Source organism: Cynocephalus volans, chromosome X, assembly GCF_027409185.1.
Source record: "Cynocephalus volans isolate mCynVol1 chromosome X, mCynVol1.pri, whole genome shotgun sequence".
Classification (NCBI taxonomy): Eukaryota; Metazoa; Chordata; class Mammalia; order Dermoptera; family Cynocephalidae; genus Cynocephalus; species Cynocephalus volans.
In genome coordinates this window covers 31,215,978-31,237,249 of record NC_084478.1, presented here as the reverse complement: position 1 = coordinate 31,237,249, position 21,272 = coordinate 31,215,978, and the positions used below count along the sequence as shown (strand labels likewise).

General features: G+C 39.8%; 1 protein-coding gene across 2 annotated transcripts in view; it reads right to left on the bottom strand.

The window, feature by feature from the left end:
- PHEX (phosphate regulating endopeptidase X-linked) overlaps window positions 1-21,272 on the bottom strand; it is a 209,821-nt gene that overhangs the window by 100,996 nt on the left and 87,553 nt on the right. For both annotated transcript variants that reach the window (XM_063084023.1, XM_063084024.1), the window contains exon 12: window positions 20,740-20,841. In XM_063084023.1, the coding sequence (XP_062940093.1) occupies window positions 20,740-20,841 (102 nt within the window). The remainder of the gene's footprint in view (window positions 1-20,739; window positions 20,842-21,272) is intronic.

The window sequence follows — 21,272 nt, the reverse complement described above, 5'->3', positions numbered from 1 at the left end:
CAATTTTTAGAACAAACTTTACAGAACAGTCACACACATATTATAGGGGGATTCCCATATACCCCTCAAACTGTTTGATTCTTCTAATCTTATCATCTCACATTACCATGATATATTTGTCAAATATAGGAAATCACTACTGGTGTGTTACTCTTAGCTAAACTACTGACTTTATACCATCAGTTTTTCAATAATGCATTTATACTCAGCTAATCATTGAGATATAAACCCAGAACCATTCTTTGACTTATGGACAGGGGCTTGTATTCCTTTGCTGTATGTTACTAGCTTCTACTGTTGTTTTATGTGAGTGATATGGAAGAATAGAAGAAGCCTTGAAAGCGAAGTGAAGGAAGGTCATGTTATTGGGAGAGGGGTAGTTGTAAAATTTGAGTAGAGAGCAGTGCACTTTAAGGTGAAATCCATTGTGTTGAATTACTGGGATCATACAGAACTGATAGGAGACTTTTATGGGTATTGCAAGTACAGACAGGGATTGTGCCTTCAGTGTCATTCATTACCACCTATGATGGACCTTATCAGTTGGAAAAATTGGTTGTCACCTAAATTAAGGGCCATCCGTGTAACATTCTTTTCTCCAAATATCTCTAGAGTAATTTTATCCCTTGTGTCTAAAATGTTCCCACTCGATATATACCCCTGTGGCTTATCTTGGTACTTTATTAACATGCTCTTGAAAAAACAACACAAAGGTGTGATGTTGTCAGATGCTTTCGAGTGAAGTAACTGGCTAAGGGATTCTTGTTGGGAAGAGGGAGGCAAAGAAGGAAGGGACTGAGTTTCTGGTAAAGGTTAGGTAAAGTTTTTCTCAAGGTAAGAAGAAAGGTGATGTAACAAAAGACAAGAATGTGTTTAAAACAATGCAACATTTTACTTAGGTCCCTGTGATCTTATAGGCAACAGCAAGAGACTAAAATACTGCATGCAGTGAGTTGGGCTAATTTTCAATAACTCTAATTTCTGCAAAACTCTCCTATAAATGAGTTAATGTTGCTGGCCTAAAATATTCATATTGATGGGATTCCCTTAGAAATAGTGTTTTATTTAATAAATCTTCTTTGATAATCTAAGGCAAACTCGACTTTTAGAATTCCAGTTGGTGTTGATAATTATAAAAATTATAGTTGATTTTACAGCCATATAGCACTTCGCAATTTATAAATATCCTTTGTAGAAATAGTCTTCTTGGGATGATATATGAGTGTACTGCAAAAGTTCATGGGAAACCAGCGGACCACCCAGCCCAGGCCAGTCCCTGCCATTCAGAAAGGCCCGAGAGCCGCCAGGCCCACAGGCCCCAAGGCAGCCAGACTGATTTGGCTGTGCCTGCAGAATCCAGGCCAGACACCAGGGTGGAATGAGTGGATGGTGAAACTCCCTGCCACAATGACTAAACACCAAAGGAAAGATAACAGAAATATGAAAAACCAAAAAGGTACGACACTACCAAAGGAAAATAACTCTGAAGTTCCAGATCCTATAAAACAAGAAGTCCTTGAAATGACTGTCAAGAAATTTCAAGCAAAAATTCTAAGGAAACTAAACAAGATACAATAAAACTCTGTTAGACAACACAATGAAATGAAAAAAAGTATACAGGACCTGAAAGAAGACATGTACAAAGAAATCAGTGCCCTGAAAAAGAATGTAGCAAAGCTTGCGGAGCTGAAGGATTCATTCAGTGAAATAAAAAACACAACAGAGAGCTTAACCAGCAGGCTAGAACAAGAAGAAAGAATTTCTGACCTTGAAGATGGGCTGTTCAAAAAAGAAAAAGAAATTTAGAAAAAAAAAGAATTTAAAATACTGAAGGAAATCTAAGGGAGATAACAGACAACCTTAAGTGCTCAAATATCAGAATCATTGGTATTCCAGAAAGGGAAGAAAAAGGAAATGGCATCAAAAACATATTTAATGAAATAATAGCAGAAAACTTCCCAGGTATAGGGAAAGACACAGACCTTCAGATCCAGGAGGCTCAAAGATACTCAAACATATTCAACCCAAAAAGGCACTCTCCAAGACATGTTCTAGTCTAATTTACAAAACTCAAAGACAGAGAGAGAATCTTAAAAGCTGTGAGTGAAGGGGCAAGTCACCTAAAAAGGATCCCCAATCAGACCAACAGCAGGCCTTGTATCAAAAACCCTAAAAGCCAGAAAAGAATGGGATGATATATTCAAAATACCAAAAGACAAAAATTGCCAGCCAAGAATACTTTACCCAGCAAGGCTACCCTTCCAAAATGAAGGACAAATATTATACTACTCAGACAAACAAAAACTACAGGAGTTCACTACCATATGACCAGCCTTACAAGAAATTTTCAAGGGAGTACTGGGTTTGGTACCCAAAAACCAATTATCACTGCCATGAATACTCAAGAAAGAACAAATCTCACCAGGAAAGTAAAAATGCTAACAATAAAGAGAAAAAAATTTACCTACTATGCCAAGAAACCAACAAACACAGAAGACAAACAGTAAATCACAAAGAAAGGAAAAAAAGATACTTAAGACATCCAAACAAAAATCAGTAAAATGCCAGGAGTAAATCAACACCTTTCAATAATAACTCTTAATGTAAAAGGATTAAATTCCCTACTCAAAAGACACAGACTGACTTAATGGATTAAAAACATGGACCCAACATTATGCTGCCTTCAAGAAACTCACCACACCTGTTGACACACACAGAGATGAAGAGCGAAAGGATGGAAAAAGAAATACAATGCAAACAGAAACAAAACATGAGCTGGAGCAGCTATTCTTACATCAGATAAAACAGACTTTAAACGAAAAATCACAAAAAGAGATAAAAAAAGGCCACTATATAATGATAAAATGATCTATCCACTAAGAAGACATAACAATCATAAATACATATTCACCCAACATCAGAGCAGCCAGATTCATAAAGCAAACACTATTAGACCTAAAGAATGAAATGGACACTGATACCATAATAGCAGGGGACCTGAACACCCCACTCTCAATACAGGATGGATCATCTAGGCAAAGAATCACCAGAGAAACAAAGATCTAAACAACACTTTTGACCAATTGGACTTGGCAGATATCTACAGAACATTCCATGCAACAACCTCAGAATATTCATTCTTCTCATCAGCACATGGAACATTCTCCAGGGTAGACCACATGTTAGGTCACAAAGCAAATCTCAACAAATTTTTTAAAAATTGGAATTATTCCATGTATTATTTCAGATCACAATGGATTAAAATTTCAAACCAATATCAAACAAAACTCTGAAAACTATACAAACACATGGAAATTAAACAACACCCTACTTAATGATATATGGGTCCAAGAAGAAATTAAACAGGAAATCAAAAAATTTCTTGAAAATAATGACACACCATACCAAAACCTATGGGATACTGCAAAAGCAGTACTAAGGGGGAAATTTATCACATTAAATACTTATTTAAGAAGAATGGAAAGATGGCAAGTAAACAACCTAACACTACACCTTAAAGAACTAGAAAAACAAGAACAGTCCAAACCCAAAGTTAGCAGATGGAAGGAATAATTAAGATCGTAGCAGAACTTAATGAAAAAGAAACACAAAAAGCAATAAAAAAGATCAATGCAGCAAAAAGTTGGTTTTTTTGAAGTGATACATAAAATTGAGAAACCATTAGGAAGAATAACTAAAAAAGAGAAGACCCAAATAATAGAAATTGCAAATAAAAAAGGTGATAATACAACTGATATCTTGGAAATACAAGGAATCATTAGAGACTACTATGAACAAGTATATGCCAACAAATTTGAAAATCTGGAGGAAATGGGTACATTTCTGGACACACACAAACTACCAAAACTGAGCCAAGAAGATACAGAAAATCTGAACAGACCAGTAACAATAAAAGAGATTGAAGCTGTTATCAGAAGTCTCCCAACAAAGAACATCCCAGGACCAGATGGGTTCACTGCAGAATTCTACCAAACCTTCAAAGAGGAATTGATACGGGTTCTGTACAAACTATTCCAAATGATTGAAACAGAAGCCATTCTCCCAAACTCATTCTATGAGTCAAACATCACCCTGATAACAAAACCAGACAAAGATACAACAAAAAAAGAAAACTACAGGCCAACATCCTTGATGAATATAGATGTAAAAATCCCCAATGAAATATGAGCTAACAGAATATAGCAACACATACACATTATACACCAGGATCAAGTGGGATTCATCCCAGGGATGCGAGCTTGGTTCAACATATGCAAATCAATAAATGTGATACAACACATCAATAAAATCAAAGACAAAGACCATATGACCAACTCTATAGACACTGAAAAAGCATTTGACAAAATTCAACATTCATTTATGATACAGACTTCCTACCAGTTATGTATAGATGGAAAGTATCTCAACATAATTAAAGCCATATATGATAAGCCCACTGCCAATATCATCCTGAACAGGATCCTTAAGAACAGGAACTAGACAAGGATGACCACTCTCACCACTCCTATTCAACATAGTGTTGGAAGTACTAGCCAGAGCAATCAGAGAAGAGAAGGAAATAAAGGGCATCCAGATCGGAAAAGATGAAGTCAAACAGTCCCTGTTTGCAGATGACATGATCCTATATATCGAACAGCCTAAAACCTCTACAAAAAAACTGCTGGAATTGATAAATGATTTCAGCACAGTAGCAGGATACAAAATCAACACACAAAAATCAGTAGCATTTCTATACTCCAACAGTGAACATGCAGAAAAAGAAATCAAGAAAGCTAGCCCATTTACAATAGCCACCAAAAAAATAAAATAGGAAAAAAGTTAACCAAAGATGTGAAAAATCTGTATGATGAGAACTACAAACCACTGTTCAGAGAAATTAAGGAGGACACAAGAAGATGGAAGGATATCCCATGCTCTTGGACTGGAAGAATTAACATTGTGAAAATGTTCATACAGCCCAAAGAGGTCTAAAGGTTCAATGAAATACCATCAAAATTCCAAAGACATTTTTTCTTAGAAATGGAAAACTATCCTGATATTTACATGGAATAACAAAAGACAAAGAATAGCCAAAGCAATCCTGAGCAAAAAAAATAAAGCTGGAGTCATAACACTACCTGACATTAAACTATACTACAAAGCTATAACAACCAAAACAGCAAGGTACTGGCATAAAAACAGACACACTGATCAATGGAATAGAATAGAGAATCCAGAAATCAACCCACACACCTACAGCCATCTGATCTTTCACAAAGACACCAAGTCTACACACTGGGGAATAGACTGACTCTTCAGGAAATGGTGCTGCGAAAACTGGATATTCATATGTAGGGGAATGAAACTAGACCCGTACCTCTCACCATATACCAAAATCAACTCAAAATGGATTAAAGAATTAAAAATACATCATGAAACGATAAAACTCCTTAAAGAAAACATAGGGGAAACACTCCAGAAAGTAGGAGTGGGTACAGACTTCATGAATATGACCCCAAAAGCACAGGCACCAAAGGAGAAATAAACAAATGGGATTATATCAAACTAAAAAGCTTTTGCACAGCAAAAGAAACAATCAACAGAGTGAAAAGACAACCAGCAGACTGGGAGAAGATATTTGCAAAATATACATCTGACAAAGGATTAATATCCAGAATATACAAGGAACTCAAACAACTTTACAGCAAAAAAACCAAATAACCCAATTAGAAAATGGGTAAAGGAGCTGAATAGGCATTTCTCAAAGGAAGATACACGAATGGCCAACAGACACATGAAAAATGCTCGCATCTCTCAGCATTCGGGAAATGCAAATCAAAACCACTTTGAAATACCATCTCACTCCAGTTAGAAAGCCTAATATCCAAAAGACTGAGAATGATAAATGCTGGAGAGGTTGCAGAGTAAAAGGAACCTTCCTACACTATTGGTGGGACTACAAAATGGGGCAACCTTTATGGAAAATGTTATGGAGGTTCCTCAAACAATTACAAATAGACCTACCATATGACCCAGCTATTCCACTGCTGGGATTATAACCAGAGGAATGGAAATCATCATGCCAAAGGGATACCTGGACTCCAGTGTTTACTGTAGTACTATTTACAATAGCCAAGAGATGGAACTAGACCAAATGTCCATCATCAGATGAGTGGATACGGAAAATATTGTATATCTACACAATGGAATACTACTCTGCTATAAAAAACAAAATAAAATACTACCATTCACAGCAACATGGATGGCCTTAGAAAAATTGTATTAAGTGAAATAAGTCAGGCACAGAAAGCGAAATACCACATGTTCTCACTTATTTGGAGGAGCTATAAATAAATAAATAAATAAATATACAAACAAATAGTGGGGGGGGGCAGGGAAGAAGACACAACAATCACAACAATTCCTTGAACTTGTTCAGACAAGTGAACAGATATGATGTTGGTCAGGGGGGAGTGGGGAGAGGAATTGGTAAAGGGACATGAAAATCAACTACATTGTATATTGATAAATTAAAATAAAATATAAATAAATAAATAAACATTTTAAAAATTTCAAATTAAGAAATAAATACTGAGAAAAAAAATCAGTCAATAATAAAAAAATAACCTAACCAACCAAACAGGAGAAACATTACAGTAAGTGAAACAAGCCAGGAACAGAAAAACAAATACTACATGATTTCACGTAGATGTGAAATCTAAAAAATTTGATCTCATAAAAACAGAGTAGAGAGGTGGTTACCGGGGGCCGGGGCAGGGGGAGAGGGAGGGATGGGGCAAGGGAAGATGTTAATCTAAGGGTACGAAGTTTCAGGTAGTCTGCATGAATAAGTTCTAATGATCTATTGCACTACATGGTGGCCACAGTTGATGATAACGTATTGCATTTCAAAATTGCTAATAAAAATTAATTTTTAATGTTCTTACCACAAAAATAAGTTGATGAGATGATTGATATGTTGATCAGCTTGATTGACTCTTTCTATAATGTATAGATGCAGCAAAACATCACATTGTACCCCATAAATAGACACGATTATTAAAAATATAAAAAATATAGAATGTTAATGACCTTCAGTGTCAGGTGATAAAAGGAGGAAGTAAAGAAAGTTCAAAATTCTGTAATGTAATCAAAGAAAAATCACATGTAGATGACAGAGGCAAAGGATGCAGAGTATAGGTAGGTAGTTTCCAGAGACAGCTGCCAACAACCCCTCCTCTCCCTGTGTGCTCATGCTGCTTTTCATGTCAAGAGATGGACCCTATTTCTGTCCTTGAATGGGGGCTGGCCTCATCCCTGACTTTGGCCAAGAGAATGCAGCCCAAGAAATATTCTGGGATTCCTGAGTACTCATCCTAAGAAACTGGCAGCTTATGCTTCCGCCTTCTTGGCACCCTTAAGAATATCATACTACCCTGTGGAGAAAGTGACACGAGGAACACTGAAGTGCCAGACACATGAGCGAAAAAGCTACCATGGACATCCAGCCACATCTGCCATCTGACTGCAACTGCCTAAGAGACTCTAGGTGAGACCAACAGAAGAGCTACCTGCTGAGCCCCAGCCAACCCACAGCATCATGAGAGATAATAAAATACTTGTTTTCAAACCAGCAAGTTTTGGGGTGGTTTGTCATGCAGTAATAGACAACCAAAATGCAGACCACTGCAGTTGTTGCATCATTGTACCTACATGAAGAAAATTAAGACCTGCTCTCTTCCCTCTTGCCACTGACTGATCCAGAACCAAAACAAACATAGAACAAAACTCCAAAATGTATGAGCAATCAATCTTTCCCTATATTCCACTTTTTTAAAAAAAGGAATTTTGTTCATTTGAAACACCAAGGATGATAATTAAAATCAAAATGAAATTTATTTTGCAAAGTTGTCAGTGTCTATCAGAATACGTTGGTCATGCCATTTCTTCCAAATACTGCTTCCTCCAACTTTCCCAACCGCAAATCTTTACCTTTTCCCCAGTTTCTTTCACTCTTTCTTTTCTTGGTATCAGGCTGTTTCTCAGGTTCATGTGTGAGACTCTGTCAGAAATGGATTTGCTGTCATGCCCTCAGCCTGCCTTTACCCAGCTACATTAGGGTCTGGAAAATGACAACTCAGAACACCAGGTTAAATGCAATTTCTCTCCCTCTACTCATTTTCCACTATCTGCCTGTCTGGCCCTCAGGTTATTAATGGAACCGACATTCCTCTCCAACTGACTGAGCAGGACCAGCGGCCAGATAACAAGAGAGCAGCTGACAGCAGCAGACGCGACCCCAGAGATAGCAGACGAGCAAACGCGTCGTGGCTATTAGTTTCATCTTGGGCTGAACAGAAAGAGCATCTCCAAATGTACACTGGCAACTCGAACATTCCTAATGGACTCTTTTCCCGTGAAATTAAAACTCAATACATCAAATCTGATTCTTTTTACTAAATTAACTAAATGTGTATTTTTAAGTGAATTCCTGATATACTCGACTTGGATTTGGACCAAAAACAGAACAGAGACAGCCATTAAATCTCCCCCACCCATCCCATGAATAAAAGTAATAAGGATTCCCCACAATTCTTAAAAAGCATCACTGTGCTTTGGACTTCTGAAATTTTATTCTGAGGCTATCGTGGCATTTCCCAACTGCTTTTAAAGTCCTACACCCAACCAGTCCCTCAGCCCCAAATCACCCCTAACATCCACTTAAAAACTAAACCTTTTGCAGTATAGTTTAAACTATTGCTATTTACCGATATTGTCCAAATTTTTTAAGTATTTACTCTTCCAAGTTTCATCTTTTAATATAGTCCCATTATTCCACATACTGCAAATTAGTTCTATTCCTTGACACTAGCATTATTTTTTTAAATATATGACAAGGTTGTATACTAGTTATATACTTATTTATATTCTTGATTATCAACACTGAGAATGCAACATTGCAGAAGTTTTCAAAAATATTAGAGTATACATTACATGTGTGTTCATTGACATAAGCTAGTACCCCTTACAAAATATAATTCACATCGACCTCTAACAAATATTTCTGCAACTTTACTTATTACTGAAACTCTGTATTTTAAGTTGGTAAGGAGCTTCTCTAACCGCCCCCCCACAAAAAAATCAATATACTGCTTATTGGTGGAAGAACTAACTAAGGCCCTGATTTATAAATTGTTCAAAACAGTTTGTGATTAAGTAGAAGTCATACATCAAAGAGGATATCTTGTCGTGCCAGGAAGCAAAGAAACTGTCAGAAACAACTGGGATTTTTGATTGCGAATTTTGACAGGGGTCATGCCAAAATTCCCTAAAGGAAGAGCCTTAAATTGGCCAAGATGGGACAATTTGAGCTACAAAGAATAATGATTATAATGAGTTTAAACACATCAAATACATAAAATTCCCTGAGTTTATGATACTGGAAAAAACTTCCTTTGGCACTTCTGGAGGTACTAGGGCACCAACTCATGAAAATTATTTGAGAGAAAGATAAGCATTTGTGTTGGCTTTCCTGAATAAACTACATGTCCGCGTAATCTAGTGGCTGATGAGGGGAAATTCTTTTTCGTAGAAAGATTTCAGCTAATAAACGCAGAAAGAACGATAGAATTTGAAAATCATGAATCATGTTTCTGTGCAATATCACTGACAACTAAAACAACTAAGTCAGTGGCTTTTAACCCTGGCTGCACATTTGCATGTCCTGAGTAACTTCAGAAAGTGCTGATGACTGTGTGCCACTGCCAGAGACTCTGATGCCATTAGTCTGGGGCGTGGCCTCAGCATCAGGATTTTTAAAAGCTTCCCAGGTGTACAATCAGGAAAGAGGCCCACTGCCTGAAGGGAAGGGTGACACCACTTGAACCGATGAATCACCCTTCTCTTTGGAAGTGGGACGACCTGGCATCATGTTTCTCTGGATGGAAGCAACAGGAATCACACAGCACCGACTATGGTCTTCCTGCCACGAAAATTGAACCTGAATCTAATCAAAGCTCTAGATTTAACTACCAATTTACAGAAAATGTAAGAGACAGAAGAACACATGAAAAGACAACATTAGGATATAAGCAGCCAAAACAAGATTGTTGAAAATTCTACCAGACAAATGGCCCAATTTCTTTAACAAATAAATTTCACATATGCAGGGGATGTGCTCTTAAAATCTAAAAAGCTTTAAAAGATGTACTTATTAACCACAATATGTAGACTTTGTCTGGATACTGATTTGAACCAAATACTTTTTTTAAAAAGCAGACATTTTTAAAATAACTACAGAAAAATTGTATACACACTGGATACTAATTAATGAAGAATTATTATTAATATTGTTGGGTATGTTAATGGTATTGTGGTTACTTTTTAAAAACTCCTTATCTTTTGGAGATACATAATGAAATATTTATAGTAAAATGATTTCTATATTATCAAGGATGGAATTAGCTTTAAAATGCTCAAGCATAAAAACAGGTGGGGGTGGGAAGCAGACAAAATCAGAATGGTGAAATATCACTAACAGTTGAGTCTGGGTGGTGAGGACATGGGGGTTTGTCATGTACAGTTTGGGGTATATTTTAATTTCCATAAAAAATGTTTTTTCCCATTATCATTAGCATATTCATTATTACAAATCGTAATTATTCTTTATGGCCCTTAACCAGCCAATCACTCCACAACCCCCCTCCCTCCACCCTCATCTCTAGTATCCTTAGTTTGTTCTCTCCTTCTGAATGGTCAATGAATTATTGTGGTCTTTTCTTTCCTTATTTCTTAGCAACTACTGATGAGTGAGGACATGCGGTATTTATCTTTCCTAGTCTGGCTTATTTCACTTAACATAATTTTCTCCAGGCTCATCCATGTTGCTTCAAATGGCAGAATTTGATTCTTTTTTATGGCAGTGTAGTATTCCATTGTGTATACATGCCACATTTTCCTCATCCAGTCATCCATCGATGGACCCTAAGGTTGGTTCCATATTTTGGCTACTGTAAATAGAGTTGCGATGAACATGGGAGTGCAGGTATCACTTCAACATGGTGATTTCCATTCCTTTGGCTATATACCCAGCAGTGGGATTGCTGGGTTGTATGGAAGATCTATCTGTAGTTGTTTGAGAAACCTCCATACTGTTTTCCATAATGGCTGTACTAATTTACAGTCCCACCAACAGTGTAGGAGGGTTTCCCTTTCCCCACATCTAAAAAATGTTTTAAAATATGAAACAAAGTCGGGCCGAGCCCGTGGCACACTCGGGAGAGCACGGCGCTGGGAGCCCAGCGACGCTCCCCGTTGCAGGTTCGAATCCTATATAAATGGCCGGTGCACTCACTGGCTGAGTGCCGGTCACGAAAATAAAAAGGCAAAATAAATAAATAAAATAAAATATGAAACAAAGTCAAAGTTAGTAATATTCCATTTTGTACCTCCACCTCAAAAAAAATTATTGGCAACACCTTTCCACTCCCAATTTTAGGAGACTGTAATGGAGCATTACATTATTTGGTAAGGAGGAAATAAGAAGAAACTTGGAAAAAATGCACATGTCATCTTACTAATACTGAGCATTTACTTTCTGCTAGCCACTGTACATACATTATTTGTTTAATCCTCCCAAACACTCAGTAAAAATGGTAGTATATTTGTTCCCATTTCAGGGGTAAAGAAACTGAAGCCTCCAAAAATATGCATTTTGCCTAAGGTCCCATAGCTAGTGTTTGGTGGACCCATGGGTCTTACTAAGGTCTGCCCAGTGGCCAAAGAATGGAGTGCCAGGTCCACGTTAGGTTAGGTTCTGAGAATACAAAAAGAATCCAACCAGACATAGTTCTCCCTTTACAATTGCAGGGGTCACTGCAATTGAGTAATCTATATTTGGGGCGTAGTTTTTCAGCTATGAGTAAACACCATGATGCTATTTCAAAAAGTTCATAGAAGACAGGAAAGACCTTCTATTAGAAATGCTAGAAGGGTTTATTTTGTTATTCTTTTTCCAACACTATAAATGGAGAAATAGATTAAAAAGGATGAGAAGACACATGCTACAAAATGTATGAACCTTGAAAACATGAGCCAGGCACAAAAGGTCTTATATCGTATGATTCCATTTATAGGCAATATCCTGAATATGTGAATCCATGGAGATGGAAAACAGATTGCTGGTTGCCAGGGGCTGGGGGTGGGAAAAATTGGGGAGTGGCTGCCTAATGGGTACAAATTTCCTCTTGGGGTGATGAAATGTCCTGGAACTAGACAGAGGTCACACAACATTGTGAATGTTCTAAATGCCATTGAATTGTTCACTTTAAAATGGTTAGTTTTATATTATGTGGATTTCACCTCAATAAAAAAACAATTAAGGATGAGAATCTAAGGGGGAGAAGAACTAATACCGAAATGGTATATATTGGAAAGCTGTTTGGGAGAATGAATCAACAGGATTTGTGCTTACAAGTTGGCTTTGAGAGACGATCGAGATTTCTGGTTTGGTTGTCTGCACAGCTGGCTGTACCCCATGGAATGATGTAATCTGCACTGACAATAACACAGGACCTTAGAAAGTATGGGAACCCAGTGAAGGTTTGTTCATTTCCTCAGGTTACCACTTTTAAAATAAAGCAATAGATTAGTAAATCAAGGAATGCCCCAAATACAGCATAACTGGATTATATCAAGCCATTGCTAAATATCTCATGATCTCCTTGCAGGCAAAATTATTTCCATGTAGTTTGTCCGAAGTAGAACAACTGGACTAAAAATCTATTGGTTAGTGAATTGATTAGCACCTAACAAAAGACCTGCCACAGAGCAGTTTTCCATGAATATTTTTGTTCAATAATGAATCTGGAAGGGAGTCTCCAAAGGATCAGCAAATGGACCGATTCCAGTTCCATTTCATGAGCATGCTTATTAACAACTCAGAAAAACAATAAAACCAAAAAGCAAATTTATCAAATTATAAATGATATAGAGGTAAAAACAGTAGTTGATATACTGAATGACCGACGAGATTTTTAAAGGTCATCTGAGTGCTAAATTTGGGGGAAAAACATTCTGCCAAAGGTGTTCATCATGGTGATATCTATAATCGCAAAACCTAAATATCCAACTGCAAAGAAATGTTTAAGTAATCTCCTATACAACCACTGAAAGAATAAGTAGTAATAGTGAATATTATGTAATAATAGGAGAAATACTTATAATATGGATGTTAAGAGAAAAAAAGAAGGAATCAAATTTATATTTATACGCACGGCATTATTCAAGAATGGCTTTTAAAGCCTATCTATAGGGAAAAGATTCAAAGTAATACATCAAAATGTTAGCAGTGGTTATGTTTGGGTGACAGAAGTAGCAACAATTTCTTTTTTTCTACTTTTGTACTTTACTTTCCAAATTTTCTTTAATGAGGAGAGATTTTTATAACCAAAATAATAAACACGGAGAAGATCCAAAAATATATTTTGTAAAAGCCAGAGCTGTGAACCAAAACAACTAAATGGATTTTAATAAAAATAAATGTGAATTTCTGGAATGAAGGTTTTTTTAAAAAGCCAAGTTCAGGACTGGAGCAACAGGGCTTAACAACAGTTCCTGTGGGATTTAAAAAAAGAAAAAACAACCTAGAAATTAATTGACTGTAAATTTGTCAGAAGCCAACAGCGACATGGCTGAAGGGAAAAGATGGCCATAATATAAACTTCAGATTTCTTAATATAATTTGTGTGCAAAACAAAGGCAGTACTAATATTCCCATTGTGCTGTGTGAGTTGGACTATATCTAGAATATTGTGTTCAGCCTTGAACTTGATCTTTAAAAGAAGATGTTGAAAACTGGAGAGCAGCCAGCAGAATGAAGCATCAGCCCTACAGCAGAGAGCACTGGTTCTCACACTTCAGCTGCGTCAGAAGCTCCTGGAGGACTTATTAAAATGCAGACTTTTGGGTCCACTCCCAGAGTTTCCGATTCTACAGATCTTGGGTGGGGCCAAGAATCTGCATTTCTAGCTAGTCCTAGGTGATGCTGATGCTGCTGGCCGGGGACTGCACTTTGAGACCCACTGGCATTGTGGGTAAAAGCACGGATTGTGAACCCAGACTGTGTGACCTTGGGCAAGCTTGCTTGTCCTCTCTTTGCTTCAGTTTTCTCATCTGTAAAAGGAAATAATTGTACCTACCTCACAGATATTATGGCACTGAGGTAGTTAATATTTGTACAGCATTTAGAACACCTTGTCTGGCATATAATGTTCAATAATTTAAGGTGAGGAACACTAGAGACATTTCATCTGACCTAGAAAACCATTTAAACATCTTCGAGTATTGGAATGTCTTTTATGTGGAAGACTTATTCTGCGTAGTTCCTGGGGACAGATGAGGAACCAAGAGGCGGAAGTGACTAAGCCTTTGGATGTCTATCAAGAAGGGCTTTTTAGCAGATGGAGCAACAATGGAGCAGGTGGCCTGGCTGGGTTCTGAGTGTCCCAGTGCTCACCCAGGGCACCCACCTGTGAGACATGGTGAAAAGGGGACTCCTGTAAGAAGTAAGACAAGGTAATCACTTAATAAACATTAGCCAGTTCTATTAACACAGCCTCAGTGTAAGGGAATTTTTACCTGGAACCACCTAGAGTTTTCAAAGTGTCCGCCCAGACCAACAGCATCAGCATCACCTGAGAACTTTTCAGAAATGCACATCTCCAGGCCCCACCTCAGCCCTGCTGCATCAGAAATTCTGGGAGTGGGGCTGACAACTGGTGTTTTAACAAGCCCTCCAGATGGTGCCGATGTATGCTCAGATGTGAGAATGAATGACCTAAAGCATCCCCCAAAACGACATTTATGTGAGGCTCTAAAACATGGTAACTCCATTAAACTCACCCCAATAAGACTAATAAGATAGTAGGTATATCGTGCTTTTGATAAATACATATATACATCCAACTCCTACTTATATCAGATGTCTGCTTTTGTGTTTAAAGTATAGATCACAAAGACAATACTGAATTTGGTCAAACCCAGGAAATCCAAAATGCACAGAGAAAAGCAATGTACGTCCATGACCCTCTCAGCAGGGGCTTCGCACAGCTATACCGACCTGGGGGTGGATGGGAATGGGGGCAGTGTTGTAACATGGAGCATCAGAGCATCTCAGGGACCACAGACACACAAACTGAACTTCACTTCCCTTCTCCGCCCCCTCACCAGCCAGTCCAGCCAAAGCCTCCCCCTCCCATGGGACAGCATTTTGGGAGAAACCACTGAAAGCTTGGAGAGCCTTCCTCATGCTCCAGGCAGTCTTCAAAGTACTCGAGGTACAATGAACCTTTCAATCCTCATAACAAGTCTCTGAGGTACGTACTATTCTACCCATTTTACAGATGTGAAAACTGAGGGTGGGAGAGGTTAAGTCATTTCCACATGGTCATACAGCTAATGAGGGGTAGAAGCTGGCTATGAACTAGGTAGTTTTTCTCCAGTCCGTACTCCTAACCTCTGTACTGTGCTTCTGTTGAGGCCAGTGAGGGAAAGGAGGTTCAAGAATGAAGGCCACCTTCTTGGCCTGTATGCGTGTGACAGAGAGACTGAGAGACATGCCAGAGAGCGGGTGCAAGTGAGGGAGGGAGAGAGCCAGAGAAGGGGAGGAAGCTAGAGTGAGTGGTTCATAGGCTGTCTTGTCCCTCGGTGTCCCTGGTGAGCACTGGCAGGAAGCAGGGTGACTGTATTCTTGAGCAGTTATGCAAATATCCTGGAATCTGTAACAGGAAAGGCCAGTTTCACTAAAGCCCTTCCTTTCTTTTCTTCTACAAAACAATTGAAAATAAATATATGAGATGAAGCAGGAGTGAAGGTACCCAGGTAAAGTGACAGCTGGATGCAGAGTTGGGATTCGCAAGTAAGAGCCAAGAGGAAGCCTTGCCCACAGGCTGCAAGGACACGGGCAGTGTTGGGGTCTGGGGACAGAGGAAGGGAGGAAGGCGCGGAGTGGGCACTCCCAAAGGAAGATGCGCCCCTGCCCCTGCAGTGTGTTTGGGCTCCTTGGAAGTCTCCCCTAGACTCCTGGGACCACTCTGTGAATCCATCACGTTAACTAACACTCTTCTGGTATCTCCCGGCACCCACAGCACTCCTGTGCTCTCCCTAGGAGTGTGAAGGCCCCTGCAGAAAAGGGACTGCAGCTAATCATCTCTGTATGGGAACCCACAGCTCCTGTCCTGGCACCTGCTGGCAATGTCTGTGGAATTGAGTTTGCTGTGTAGTGTGTTGTCACCGTAAAGGCGGGGAAGCGTGGGAAGAGTGCTTACCCCTGGGCCTGTGTCCTAGTTGGAGCTCTCCCAGTTGGAGACCCTAAGACAAGGATTCAAGAGCAAGCAGTTTATTTGGGAGGTGAAAGAAACATAGCAAGGGGAATGGGGAAGTGAGAGGAGAAAAGCAGGCAGCCAACAAAGGGTATCTTATCATTCAGCAGCTCGAGGCCACAGGAGAAGCTTGGGTGCCTCTGTAGAACATACCCCGCAGGGCACGCACACAGCAGCTCCCATCAATTGTCGGGTAAGAGCTGCTGAGAAGGGTGTGTTGATTCCCCTGCCCTCTGGGCCCCCTATGCGAGTGGCAAAGCAGGCTCCAGCAGGTAGAGAAAGCTCTCCAGAAAAAGGCAGTAGTCTGCAGTTGGAAGTCAGACAGGTGTACAGTGGTGTGGTAAGGACACCAGTAGTGGTTCCCAAACTTTAGCTTGCATCGGAACCACCTGGTGGCTTGGTAAAACACAGATCGCTGAGCACTACCTCCAGAGCTCAGAAGGTTGGGGGGGGGGGCGGTGCATGGATCCAAGCACTTGCTTCTCTCTCAAGATCCCAGGTGCTGGTCCAACCAGTCTGGAACCACACCCTGAGAACCACCAGCTTGGAATGTGAGCAGGACACTGACAGGAGGCACAGACTGCACACCTGGGGGAGTTCAGTACCTACAATTGGCAGACCTTAGTGACAAGGCCAAAGACATAAGCTATACCTCTGTTTTGCCTTGTGCAAGACAATTCTTCCCACCCCACTCAAAGCCTGTGTATGAGAGTCGTATGCCTGTGGAGTCAGGACTCTGCACCTGCAGTGGTCAAGTTTAAGGCCACTCCCTCACAGCATCCTTGGGATGCTACCTCCCTGTGAGTTCCATCCTACTATATTTTTCTCTAGGTGTGGCCTAACAAGCTTAGGTCCCAGGGGCAAAGAACACAAACATTTCAGAAGGGATCCAGCATTCTGCTACATAATCAAATCCAGCTGGGGATGAGCAAAGTTGAGGAAGCTGCTCCTCCTGATTTGACACAGAACTGACCAGGGCAGCCGAAGACGGTGCCAAGTCCCTCTCCTGCCAAGCCTCAGAATTATTATGGAGTGACCTTGAGATCCTTCTCTTCAGCTCCTGAAATGGCAAATCCACCAGAAGACACCCCCAAAATCATTCTTTTATTGCCTTACACTCATTCAACAGCCATGATAACCACAAAAGTAGCAGGCCTCCTGTCCTTTGCTATTTGTTTACAATAAGAGCACATGCTTGCAGGGAACACAGAATCCTAAACAAAAATTGGTGCTTATTTCACAATACTAAATTTCCACTTGAAACCTACACCATTGGTTTTACAACACAAAAACTACTCATGACCCCATAAGAGATGAGCAGGAAAAGACAGGGAGACAGAGATAGCAAATTTACCCTTCATGGGAGCAGAGGCCCCCTCAATTATCTTTTACAGTGATTTTACAGTCACTGCCCCTAGTGAAGAGCACAACAAAGACACATCCACACAACTTCATTTTGAGAGGATCACTGCCACAAAAGCCAGGGTGTTAGGCCTCAGATCACTGCAGGTATCAGACCCGCCCAGTTCAGGCAGTTGGTCACTACAGAATGCTGAGGTCGACACCTCTTAGGAGAAGCTGTAATTAGCTGCAGTCCAGAGCTTCATGGTGAGAGAAAAGAAAGCTTCTCCCCCTTGCAAATCAGAACGTTCTTCCAGTTTTCCCAATGGGTTGCCAAGTGACTCAGCATTGGCCCAGTGTGGGCACTATTATTGATGAGAAATCTTCCGCCTGGGTGATATACCGCATACAACACATGCCCAAAGAACAGTGCCAAGTCATAACAGGAAGAGCAGGCAAATTATTCACCTCCACTTCAAATGCAGGCAAATCCTTTCTTAATGCTGGGGCTACTCAATATCAGAAAGATAAAGCCCTAAGATAGTCAGAGATTTTCATCTAAGATTCAAGGAATTATTAGGCAGAGCCTCTCCTTTCTTGTTGACTATTAAAAGGCAATCAAATTGAGGACAGCAGAGAAAAAGGGCAAGAAAAAAAATAATTTTTCAAAAACAACCCCAGAGTACAAAGCTGCATAAAATCTTCAGCTACCTGGGTTCTTTGTGAGTACTGCAAGCGCCACCCAGAGGTCATTTCCAGGACTGCATGTTAATTTAATTTTAGAAGAGAAAATCTACACCTTCTGGGGTCCAGGGCCAGACCCGCCTACAAGGACTGCTGGAAATTCTTGGACAACATCTCTCTTTCTTGCCTTTCATTAGAGGAACTACTCTGAACTCTGAAATACATGATATATTCAGGAAACCTGGTGAGATCCAGTAGGACAATTGCCTTTGATATTCGTACCTGTCATGGAACTAGCAGAGTTCCTGGCAGGTTGAACTCAGCTCAAAGAAAGTAGAGTGTTCAAAGAGTACTTTTAGAATAAAAACTGACAGCTCTCATTGAAAGAAAATACAGACTGGAAAGCAACTTGGGGGGCAAACAGGAACATGTCTAATATCAGAAGGACTGAGAATAGTCTTCCTTCAAGAAGGACCCATAGGCCACTTGCCTAGAAGGCCCAACTGTAAGGCACCTACTCCCTTACTCAACTTGAAAGATCTCCTTGAGGCAATTGCGATCCATACTTCTCAAAGTACTGACTGCAGTTCCCGGAACATTACCCTTGTATCCACCCATTCATAACACACACACACACACACACTCACATCCCACCCCACCCTCCGTACAGGTGGCCCTGTACTAATTCATACACATACACCCTCTGTCCACAAGGGGCCAGGCTAGAATAAAGAGCCCTTAATACACTGAGCTCAACTGTACAGTTCAAGACACATTCTGGTTGGTTAGAGCAAGATGTTGTGACACCAAGGTCAAGGGTTCAGATCCCTCTATGGGCCAGCCACTAAAAAAAAAAAAAAAAAAAAAAAAAGACATTGTGTTCCGGATATTGCAAGCTAGCTCAACAAATAAATGAACCCTTCAAAAAACAATATGTTGGTGTTGAAAGTTTTGTCTACCATCTGGAGAGCTTCCCATCACAGCCCACGTGCTCTTGCATTCATTAACTGTGTCTTACATGACTTAAGACAGCTTTGACAGATTTTCAAGGGAAAAATAATCAAACTTACCCTTTGTCTTCATCCAACACTACCCCCCCTCATCCACCACCCAAGTTCTTTCTTCAGCATAAACACTGAACAGCCTTTTCGCATCTATTGACAAAAATATCTAAGGCAATGTTTATCCATCTCGGGAGTATTAAAGCTCTAGAAAAAATCCTTGCTAAACCTCTGCACGTTCTCATTTCAACAAGGCTAAGCATTCCCAGAATGTTGCCCTCTTTGTTTCTTGACCATAAGACAAAAGTATATGTGCTCAGTATGACTCAGTATGACCTTAAGCAGTGTTTCCCGGGCCTGCTTAATGACTGTTAAATCACCCAGGGGACTGGCTGAAATCTCAGATGTTCAGACTGTACCCTTGATCCACTAAACCAGACCTTGCTGGAGAGGGGCCCAGAAAGCTATAGAGTATCCAGGCACCCTGGGTGGTTATTATCATCAAGAAGTTTTCAAAAACACCTCTCTAAAGAACAAATGCTCCTAAGTTCAGAGCCTCCCAGCTATATCCATAAAGAATGTAGCAAGTGTGCCCTACTCACTTGAGCTCCAGCTCCATCAGAATACCAAGAACTCAAAGTGGATCCATTCTGTTTTTAAGCTGCATGACTGATATTTTTCTCATTTATTCCCTTATCTTGTTGCATAGTATCAGAAGATTTGACAAAGCCCAGCAAGTGTCCACTTCTATTAGGAAATATGTTTGTATTCCTACACAATGATCTGCCACTGGTCTGCAGTATACAAGGATGCTATTTGGATCATTTGTGCAAAAAGATGGGTTAGGAAGTAGATCTACTTGGTTACAGGAGAGGAATTTCCCCAGGACATTTGCACACATCATGCACAGAGCAGAAGTGCACATGGCTAAAACAGGTTTTTCTTCGTCTATGCATCTTGAGGGCTCTTCTGCCAGCTGCTCCCTATGGCTCCCCACTGCTCTGCATTCTGCTATTTCCAATGATGGTTTATGGCAAAATTCACTAGGTAGCAAGCAATATGTCCATGCTCTTACAGAAAGCAATCAGGAGAGAAGGAATGGCTGAATTACAAGGTGTTTGAAAATGCAGTTACAAAACGAAAAAGTCAGATCTTATTTTCTCTTACCTCCTGGTGATGAAATCTATGTATTCATCCAAAAGCAGACACCTAACTCTCAGGTCGTTCAGAGTCAACAGCTCAGTCAATATAAAAATCAACTACACAGTCAATGTCAAGCATGAAAATCCATTAAACCAAAAGTCGTATTTTTTTTCAACAAAAGAGCTTCTTACCTTTTCTGTGGCTTTTCTTTTTGTCCCTGCATCCATCCACTCATTTTCTTTCTCCAGCATGTCAATAAAGGCCCAGCGAACACCTTCAATCAATTCCTCCATCTACAAGAAAATACCCAAGGAGGCAGTGTCAGAGCCAAGAAGCTTCAGGTAAGATTTTCTGGGCCAAAATCAGCTTGCTTGAGAAATAGTTTAATGCCCAACATGGTGAGAAAGAGGTCACTTAGCTCGACCCATGCTCTGGCAACATTACTTTTCCCAGGAAAATGCCCTTTTTTCCCATCACTAAAAGATAACTAACCATTTCTTTCCATGAGAATAATTTGATGGCCCTGCTGTAAAAGGATTATATGGAAAAGGAAATTCTCCATAACTAATGACTAAGAACTTACCTGTCTGTAGCTGCTAAATTAGTCCATCCTTATCAAGGTAGCAACTAACTTTAATGGGCCTGAGAGAGACAAGCAAAGGCAAGGGCTGTTTATTTCAGAGACGTACTGCAGAAGAAAGTGAAGGAACAGTCAAGAGAGATG